The following is an 11031-nucleotide window of genomic DNA, read 5'->3' on the forward strand; positions in this document are numbered from 1 at the left end:
CATGAGTGAGCTTAGCTAAGATCAGCCAAGTCTGGCCCAGCTCGGAAAAATCATCCAACCAACTTACAAACTTCATGACCAATAACAAAATGCCCACTGTTTAAATCATTAAGTTTCAGATGGATTGTTGCACAGCAACAGTTAACTGATACAGCATGATGCTCCACCAGGAGGATCATAAGGAAAATATTGTCAATATTTTTCTATCAATTCTGAGACATACCTTATATCTTTCTAAAAAAATTACTTTTCTATTATCCATAGTTTCTGTTGTTTGCATCTAAACCTCTAATTTATAAACTAATATTCATAGATTATAGACAATTAATATTTTATAAAGTTGAAACATATACTTTAAAAATTATGACATTAACATTATATATACATAAAAAGAGAGAGAAAGAAATGTTTGGAAGGATTTTTGGGGAGGTGGTATGTCTTCTAAAAAAAGATTTATGTGTAATTTAATAATTCCATCACTTAGTTTTTCTTCAGTAAAATTCAATTTTCAAAATTATATCTTCAACTTTTAATTTTAAAATCATATGCATAACCAGTTCTATCTTTCTAAAATGATATCTGTCATTCCATATATATTGATAGAGAGATCTGAGAGCTATGTGTGTGTGTATCAGGATTTGTGGTTACTGTGCTTACAATATGTTAAACAAACAAGTGACTCCAGTCAGTCTATTCAAAGATCAATCAGTTCGGGTAAGACAAAGATTTTCAAACTTTCTCTTTGACCAAATACACTGATTGATCTATCGAATTAAATCAACATAATAAAACCTATAACTCTATGAAACTCAGGATTAATCATATCAAAAATATTCACTGATGGAAAAACTCTAATAAAACTAAAGGACATATGCCCTCATATTTTCCAAACCTTGGGGAGGAGAAACAAAGCACAGCATAATGTGATCCTTTTTTCACTTCCTGTAGGACCAACATTTTTTAATCCACTCATTCTTCATGAGCATCATCTTATAAATCAGATGATCCCAAAGAAGATATAGAGGAACACTAATTGTGGGAGATCAGATTTTCATTGAACAATTCTCAGTAGGAATTTTCTAACTGATTCCAGGGAACAAAATCAGAAATTCAGAGAAAATCCCTGAAATATTAGTCTTTGTTTTTTTCTAAAACAATTTAGTTTAGGATAGATAATCAGTAATTTTCTTAGGACATGTAGGAATCATAGAACTCTGGATTACTAACAAATCAAGATCATCTTCTGAGTTTTTTTTAAGTTACAATTTACATTTACTTATTTCCTCTTCAGGTAGGTCATGCTTCACAGTTTACAGGCAAAAATAAGGTCACCCTACCAATCTCAAAACTCTGTTTTATATGTATTTACTTACAATAGTGTAGGAACTCTTCTTTTTCCCCAGATTTCATACTAATCTATCTAGGAGTCCCTTAGGTACTATCTCTGTACATCTGACCTAGTGTTCTCTGTTATTATGTGGCTGGCAATCAACATTTCCATCTTTAGTTGTGCTATCTCACTGCTATACCGGTACTTAGGCCACAGATGCCCATTAGCAACATACAAGCAGAAGCAGATATACTGACAGTGCAGCCAGAAAGAGTCAGGGAGATTGAAGATGTCTTCATTGTCGTTGCTAGTTTGGGCTATCTCAGCATCCTATGTCCTCCTGATGGTGCCATTTCTCCCTCGTCTCCATCACTGCTGCTGGAACCAATGACAGTGATGATATGTTTTCAAAGATCAAAAGAGATTTTCATTAAATGGTATTTTTAGTTTTTACTTTTAGCTTTTATTATTTGCTCACTCTTATTTTAGGGTTCCACCCTAGAGCCCAGTCTGGGAGCTGACTGCTCAACTGGAGGCACCACACCCAGAATAACATTTTTTATTTGACTTTAACTAAGGCAATGTGCCTCAAATCTCTTCTGTTATGATGCCCTTCCAGGAAGCAACATAATTCCTCATATACATAATCCCCTGATAAGACCCTCAACTATCCAGGCACACACAGGCAGGCTATATAATTCAAGAATAAAATATAGCTTGGGGGGCTTCCCTGGTGGCGCAGTGGTTGAGAATCTGCCTGCCAATGCAGGGGACACGGGTTCGAGCCCTGGTCTGGGAAGATCCCACATGCCGCGGAGCAGCTGGGCCCGTGAGCCACAATTACTGAGCATGCGCGGCTGGAGCCTGTGCTCCGCGACAAGAGAGGCCACGACAGCGAGAGGCCTGCGCACCGCGATGAAGAGTGGCCCCCGCTTGCCACAGCTAGAGAAAGCCCTAGCACAGAAACGAAGACCCAACACAGCCATAAATAAAGAAATAAAATAAATAAATAAAGCATGACACAAATTAAGCAATGTGAATACCATCAAGCTTTAAAAAAAAAAAAAAATGAAATAACAAATAACTACTCTTAAAAAAAAAAATTTCTAAAAAAAAAAAATATAGCTTGGGCTCTAGTAGGGTCTCCTCCATTTTCATTACAAAGCAAGTGAAAACAAAAAAACAACAAAAACCCAACAACTATGACATTGAGTTGCTTTCTATTTAGTTGAAGTAGGTTTTTCTATGTGTCAGTACAGGCAAATGTCCTGTAAACTTTACTATTCATAATAAAGCTCATCTATCATGAGTTTATCATGTTCCAAACTCTACAAAGTGCTTTATAAAGAGCATCCCATTTATCACCTTTTCAAATGAGAAGATTCAGGTTTAGAGAAATATTTAGTAACTTGACCAAAGTCAAGAGTTAATCCAGGCCTGCTTGATGCCAAAACTCTTTGTTCTTAATCACTGTGATCTAAAGAAGCAAGGGACATCTCCTACAGAAGGAATGGGATTTTGAACATGAAAACCACTGATTTTCTTTTATTTAATGAGTAATTATTACATTCTTATTTATCCTTTAATCTACGCTAGACACTTGGAAGGCAACAAGCAAGATGGCCTATGCCTTCATGAAGCTTACATTCAATTTTTTTTTCCCATCCTTCTTGACAGATAATCCAAGACCAACAAATACAACTTCAGTAGAAGGGAAGTACAAGAATTCAGACTATACTCGAAGGGTAATGAAGCATTTGAGAAATATATACTTCTTAAACTTTCCTGGAAGCTACAGAATAAACCAAGGATCAGCATCATCATGCATGAGCTTTGGTGCAAGGTGCAACACGGAAATGCATCTGAGTTACAATTTAGCACAGTCCTGAAGAAACTCAATCCTTTTGTTAGGAAAAATGTCTAACTTAGATCAATTAATATACAGAGCCATCTATGGAATGATGAGTTCACAGTGCAATTCCAAAATGAATCCATTTCTGCAATATCTGCTCTGCCAGCTAACGAATTTAGAATATACTATTTGCAAAAACAAAAATACTATCTTTAAAATAAATCAGGCCTCAGGGAATCTCTGGTTTATAGTTGATACATTTCCCAAATACTAAAATTTCTTAAACTTGCATTTGAAAGAACTAAACGAAAAAGTCAATGCTCTTTCTCCCCTCCAGAAATATTGGATAGTCCCTTCAATTAACTGACAATCTATATAATATCTTAAAGAGTAACTGTATGTGCCAAACGGGACTTGGAAGGAGGGAGGGGAATTCATTTATGTGATCTGCAAAATAAAGTGAAAAACTTTAACCACATTGATTGTTTAAGATTTTCAAAAACAATAACAAAAAGGAGAGTTTCCTTGACTTGTTTTGTACTTCAAGAGAACCATTCACCACATTAGAAATAGGAGGGAATTCCTTGCTGGCCCAAAAGACACAGAACCTGTATTTCATCTTCTTCCAGTTAGAAAAAACTGTTCTGCTATAATATTATGTCTAAAATTAAAATGAATGAAAGAGTAGAGAATTGAATTTATTTATATGGAGGAGTAAAGTCTGTCATGCAATCAAGTGAGATTGGCTAAGTGACTTACCGTGAGTAAAAAAGAGAGCAAGCAGCGATGCAGAAAAGACCCCATAGATTATTCTACATTTTTATAGCTTAAGTATGAGTCCCTTCTTCTGAAGAAAGGACTTTAGTTTCATGTAAGGAAAGAATATCAAGATTGATTTTCTTCCTACCAGTTCGGTGAATAGCAGGCATTTAGCCTCCATGGTACACTCTGAAGGACTGATCAAATCTCACCATCACACCCATCCCCCATGTGTCTGAAATTCCACTATTAGCAGTTCAGTCCTTTGGATCTGGTAGGATTTTGATTTTGAATGCACCACGGTCTTTTGCGGCCTAACCTGTATAATTGCTTTTGGCGTTTGTGAATTTCTCTGTAATTTCTCTTCTGTATAGAACTTTGCATGTGTTTGGATTAGCACTTAAATGATCAATTAAGGTAGAGTGCAAACATGATTTTGAAAATTAGTTATGAAAGTACAGGGAAAGGCCTTAGACTTTGAATAGAAAATAAGCTAACTTGCAAGGTCATGATATCTATCCCTCCCATTTCAAAGATATGAAACTATCCCATTTTTAATTACACAACCTTCAGGAAATAATCTAGACATCCTATTTTGATATTTAAACCAATGATTAACAGCCATCATAGACAGGCAATTTCTCATCTAAAGGATAAGAAGTTTTCATTTGGAAGCCTAAGTCTACATCTCTTCAGTACAATTTAAACATTGTGAGCATTCACTAAGGACCAGCCACTATGCTAGGCACATCAGAGAATATAAGATCAGACATGGTCCCTGCCCTCAAGGGAACCCCCATCTTCTGAAGGAGAGAGATACAAATTCAAGCAGTTCTAAAGCCGGGCAGACTGTGACAAATGCATCAGGAGAAGTATAAACAAAATATTAGTAATTAGTAGAGAAGGTTAGAGATACATATCACCTTAAAATTGGGGCAGTGGAAAGATCTTTCAGAAAAGGTGAAATCTGCTGAAAAATCTAGTTTGTGCCAAAACAAGACAGGAATAAATAAGACAATGCCTGCATTTATGAAAGTTCTCAGGCTATCAGGAGAACAGGCCTTGAAAGTACTACAGCAGACCAACATGGGAGAGTGATGGTGTGAACAAATTACAGTACCATGAAAGAGAAGAATGTGGAAGGTTTGTCCTTCTACAAGGGTTGGGGAGGGGTCTGCCTTGAAATGGAAGTAAGTTTCACCAGCTAATGAAGGGGAATGAAGGACATTCCAGGAAGCAGAGTATCACATAGTTGAGGAAGGGCTCTAAAATAAGGGTGTAAGTTTCACAAGGGTAGAGGAGAACAGGGATTTCAAAGACAAGGGGATAAACAGCAGTTCATTATTGTCTGCAAAAGAGAGCTTTGTAATTGGAAGACAACTATTGACTCAAATTTGAATTTTGTTCTTCCTGGATTTTATTTTCTAATTCTTTCTAATTGCTGCTGTGGCTGAGCTCTCTCATGTTCCATAAATTCATCTCGAGGCTGAAATTCACATTTCCCTCTATACTAAGAGCCTGGCCACTCATGGCCTCCCAAATTCAATACACAATATATTTATCAGTATATTTCAAGTCTATTCTCTACTTGACAAAGGCAGAGGGACTCTTCTGTCTACAAAGGTCATATGGTTTTACCTTGCACAAGTAGGTAATTAGTCCATCTCTTCTATTTTTAATGCATTCTTACCATTGTTCTAAATAGCCCAGACTGGAGCATGTCCCCACAGGCCACCACCACAGTTTGTGTTATCAGGCCAAGTTATAAGATAATCACCATAGCACTTCTGGCTTGAAACTTTTCTCCTTCCTCCCCACAATTCCTCAGAACGGGTACTCATTGTTTCTTTCAGGTTTTGTTTTGTTATTTTAAGTGCTTGTGATTTGCCCTTGCTCAAGAAAGCATCTGCTCCATAACCTATTCATCAGAAACCTGTGGTTCAAGAAGTTGCAAAGACCTTCCCCGGATTACTATCATCTCCCTTCTACATGAGGGTCGGTTTCCCCCAGGAGGCACCAAGTTACCGTTTCTGGCCTCTGGCCCACCAGATAGTAACACCTCTGCTTGGAGGCCAGGAAGAGCAGGAAGTACCTAGGATTAGGCAATAAGTAGTTTCCACATCCGGCACTCTGAAAACAATGCAATTACTTGCTATTTATCGTAAAGCTTTTTGCCTTTACCGTAAAGCTGTTTCAACTGTACATGGTTCTAGCTTATGGCTACTTTCCAAGAAAGTCACTGTCTTGCTTGTCCATTTATTTATTCACTTAACAAATCTTAAGATCACAAAAAAGAAACAGATATAAAGAAAATAGATATAACACCATTTAGTGGGGGAAACATGCAATATCAATACATATATAAATACATAATATAATGATACGTAATACTATATCATGTTAGGCGGCAAATGCAACAATGGAAAAATAAGCAGGATAGACAGACAGAGAGTAATGGGAAGTGTTATTTTAGATAGCGTGACCAAGGAAGGCCTCTCTAACGTGGTGATATGTGGGCAGAAACCTGAATGAAGTGAACAGGATGAATATCCAGGGAAAGAGCACTACAGGCAGAGAGAACTCCATGCGCAAGGGCCGTGAGGTGGAGCATGAACGTGTGATCCAAGAACAGCAGAGAGTCAATGGAACTGGAGTATGAAGAGCAAGGGGAAGGACATGAAGTCAAGAGACTGGCCAGAAGCCAAATCCTGAAGGGCCTGTAGGCTTTCGGAACAAATTTGCGTTTTATGCTGTAAGTGTGATGAGAAGGCAGTGCCCACCCCACATCCCCCCGAGTCTGAGGGAGACACAGGAATCACAATGACTGCAAAGTCTAGACGTGCCATTTACTGCTACGGGGAAAAGCAGGTAGGGCCTGAGGTGGGGAAGGAAATCAAGAATCGATGACTGCCTATTCCACATTACGGGGTGATTACTGGCTCTTTATACACTTGAATCTTCAGAGTTTTCTTCCCAAATCTTCATGTACAATCAACTTCCAACTATTTTGGTCAAGGGAGGCAAGTAACAAGAAGGACAATGGAAAACTTATTTACATTTTATGCAGAGCTGATTTCAGACACCATTTTGAAGTAGGCAAAGTTTATGAAGTTTCCCAGCCTTTGAGTTCATCTCTTCCACACCCCACCCCAAATTTCCTTCTCCATATTGCCCCAGATTTCTTCTAAAGACATGTAGTATCCTCGTTTTCTGGTGTGTGTGTGTGTGTTTCTCTCTGTCTCTTTCTGCCCCCACTCATCACCACCCATGTGACTATGGAAAGGATCAGGTATCAGTCATTTACATCTTAGGATGAATTGAACCCCACATATAATATCTCCCTGCAATATTTGCCCTTTACACCTTGTCTCTAATTATGTGCTGAATATTCCCCTTAAGGGAATGTCTATTTAATTCTCCTCTTAAAAAGCACTGGTATGTTTAGACACCTACAGATTTCACCTACAGGTAAGACATGATATAAAAATAAGAGTGATCCAACACAGTATATACCAGGGATGCTTCTTAAATGCCCTCTACTTTCCCAAGAAAGAAGGCAACATCCAGAAAAAGGTTTAAAAATAAAGCAGTCTACTGGGTAAAGAATAGTTATCTTTTAGTTACTGCTATGATGAATGTAATGCATAAATAACAAAATATTGTCTGAGGTGTTGGGATGAAGGTTAATTGTCCAGACTGATCATCAGAACAAATGTCCCTAAGGCAAGTACGTGGAACAGACCAGTAAAGCCAGGAGCTACCAGGGATCCAGGAACATGACTCCAGGGAGCAATAGATCTGGAAAGAGTGCAGAAATATCAGAAAGAATTTCTAAGAGGAGAAGCCACTAACACCACAGCTGTGGTTAGTTTTTCAGAACTTCATGTTCATATATGTGGGCACAGCGTCTTAAAAGCCCCAGGGCCAAGGGAAGATCAATACCCATTGCTAAATCATATTTACCTTAAGTTAAATGCTTCTAAAAGAGTAAGTTCTTTGAATTCTAACTTTATGGCTGATTTTTCATCAAATTATTCATAAATATAATAAAAAAATGAAAGAACTATAGGTAGAATACTATTAATTTTTTGTTTTATTGAAGTACAGTCGATTTACAATGTTGTGTTAGTTTCAGGTATACATCACAGTGATTCAGATATATATATATATATATATTCTTTTTTAGTTTCTTTTCCCTTATAGGTTATTATAAAATATTGAGCATAGTACCCTGTGCTATACAGTAGGTCCTTGTTTTTCATCTATTTTATATATAGTAGTGTGTTTATGTTAATCCCAACTTCCTAACTTATCCCTCCCCACAGAATACTATTAATTTTTATCTGTACCTATTAGTTGATACTCCTTTCAATATTACTACCCTGTTACCTTTCAGGTGAAAGTGAATGGGCCTGGGCCGAGCAGGCGGAGACAGGCGGCCTGCTGGCTGGGGAGGTGCAAGCCAGGCTGCAGCGTTCCTGCCTGGCCACGGCAGCTTCACCCCTGAAAGTGTGCATCGTGGGCTCGGGGAACTGGGGTTCAGCTGTTGCAAAAATAATTGGTAATAATGTCAAGAAACTTGAGAAGTTTGCCTCCGTGGTCAAGATGTGGGTCTTTGAAGAAACAGTTAATGGGAGAAAACTGACAGACATCATAAATAATGACCATGAAAATGTAAAATATCTCCCTGGACACAAGCTGCCAGAAAATGTGGTTGCTATCCCGAGCCTCAGTGAGACTGTGTGGGATGCAGACCTGCTGGTGTTTGTCATCCCCCACCAGTTCATTCACAGGATCTGTGACGAGATCTCTGGGAAAGTGCCCAAGGGCGCGCTGGGCATCAGCCTCATCAAGGGCATAGACGAGGGTCCCGAGGGGCTGAAGCTCATTTCCGACATCATCCGAGAGAAGGTGGGCATTGACATCAGTGTGCTCATGGGAGCCAACACTGCCAATGAGGTGGCTGCTGGGAAGTTCTGTGAGACCACTATCGGCTGCAAGGTAACGGAGAATGGCCTTCTCTTCAAAGAACTTCTGCAGACTCCAAATTTTCGAATTACGGTGGTTGATGATGCAGACACTGTTGAACTTTGTGGTGCCCTGAAGAACATTGTGGCCGTGGGAGCTGGGTTCTGCGACGGCCTCCGCTGTGGCGACAACACCAAAGCCGCCGTCATCCGCCTGGGGCTCATGGAAATGATCGCCTTCACCAGGATCTTCTGCAAGGGCCAAGTGTCCACGGCCACCTTTCTGGAGAGCTGCGGCGTAGCTGACCTGATCACCACCTGCTATGGGGGCCGGAACCACAAGGTAGCAGAGGCCTTTGCCGGGGCCGGAAGGACCATTGAAGAATTGGAGAGGGAGATGCTGAATGGGCAGAAGCTACAAGGACCTCAGACTTCCGCTGAGGAGTACCGCATCCTCAAACAGAAGGAGCTGCTGGACAAGTTTCCACTGTTCACTGCGGTGTACCAGATCTGTTACGAAGGTAGGCCCGTTCAAGAGATGTTGTCTTGTCTCCAGAGCCATCCAGAGCATATATAAAGTGAATTATGCAACATGTCAGGGAAAGGCATCAATCATTTGGATTCAGTGGAAACTGGGACTTGCCAACAAGATGTTTGCAGCATCGTAACTCCATCATGGATACTATGAATTTTTACAAGTTCATTTTTGAATTGTGAGATGAAGTTCATTGGCTAAGATGTTACTGGGCAACAACTAGATGCACATATGTGAACGTGTGAGTGTGTGTTCCTTTCTCATTTTGTGGATGTTTCTATCAACCAAAATTAAAGGCCCTTTTTAAAAATTACTTTTGAAATTTTCCCACTGTGGTAGCTTATAAGATTGGAACTATAGCAGCTAAAAGTTTTGGATCTAATTCATATGGATCTCAGTGAAGGGATTTTTTTTCTCATTCTCTTGAGGTTAAAATTTAACCAGCATTAACATGGTAGAGTGGCAGAGTGAGTGGGTTCAAAGATCAACATACTGTAACTTCTAAATACTATCTCAGAGCCAGCATAATTAACTACTTCGATTGTGGGTTGATTTATTATTTTAAACAATTACATATTTTTAATTAGGTAATCCACTTATATATATTCCTCTCACTACAGTTTTCTGCATTTTTAGCCTTTTTTCTCTTCATTAGCTACCAGAATGTGCTTTCATAAAGGCTCAGCAGTAGCAGAAGACAGAAAACTCATCTGGGATTTTCCTGCTGTGACTGACACATTCTTCTGATTAATGACACATGTATGACGCTTTTTGTCAGGTAGTACTTTTATGCAAACATTTCCTTTGAGCCTCACAGAGCCCCTGAAAGGGGGCTGCTATTATTCATCATTTAAGATGCAGTCACTGTGCCTGGTTGCCTGGTGAGTAGCGGCAGAGCCAGAGTAAAGCCCAGTGGTCCTCCCCCTACCAAGGTGCCAGGACCTGCTCAGACATCACTGGGCTGGTTTGACCTCCTGCTAATTGGCGGTAGGATACACAGCCTTTACTGAGGCCATAGTCGGGCTTCCTGCAGCTGAGGTTTGTGTGGGTCCTTATCTAGAAGGATACCGTTCAAAGTGTGGACCTCTCTCCATCAGCTTCACCTGGAGTCTCTTAGAAATGCGGGTTCCCAGGTCCCAATCCAGACCTCTGAAGTGGGATCTTGTACCTATGCTTTGACATGTCTTCTGTGTGTTTCAATGTTCATTACAATTTGAGAACCACTACTTTAGAAAATTTACTTTAGATTGACATTGGCATTTCTCAAACCATGTTCCACAGGAAATATGTGTCCCGGGACCCAGCGGTGGTTCCGGTGTTCCCTCCAAAGGTCCACTGAGTTTGGGAAAAGCTGCATCTGTACACCCCTCTTGAAGGGGTAGAATGTATGTTAGTTTGTTAGTGGAAACTGTTTATTTAACCCAGCAAGTCCCAGACATATAAGATTATGGAGATTTCTTTTGGCAAGAAAACTTACCAAAGTTTCCAAGGAACACTGTTCCTGGCTGAGGTGACCTTAGGACAGCTCAAGTATACCCTTCACTCTCTGCAAGAAATGAGGATGAATGACTACCTGTGGTATTATTCG

At 39.6% G+C, this 11031-nt stretch overlaps 1 protein-coding gene across 1 annotated transcript; it reads left to right on the top strand.

Moving 5' to 3' along the window:
• Window positions 1-2949: 2949 nt before the first annotated feature.
• On the top strand, window positions 2950-9509 carry LOC132376078 (glycerol-3-phosphate dehydrogenase 1-like protein). The gene is given in 3 exon segments (XM_059941620.1): window positions 2950-3075; window positions 5795-5993; window positions 8338-9509. Coding segments are annotated over 3 exon segments (1473 nt in total). The 3' UTR covers window positions 9486-9509.
• The last annotated feature ends 1522 nt before the right edge of the window (window positions 9510-11031 follow it).

Source organism: Balaenoptera ricei, chromosome 12 (genome assembly GCF_028023285.1).
Source record: "Balaenoptera ricei isolate mBalRic1 chromosome 12, mBalRic1.hap2, whole genome shotgun sequence".
NCBI classification, from domain to species: Eukaryota; Metazoa; Chordata; class Mammalia; order Artiodactyla; family Balaenopteridae; genus Balaenoptera; species Balaenoptera ricei.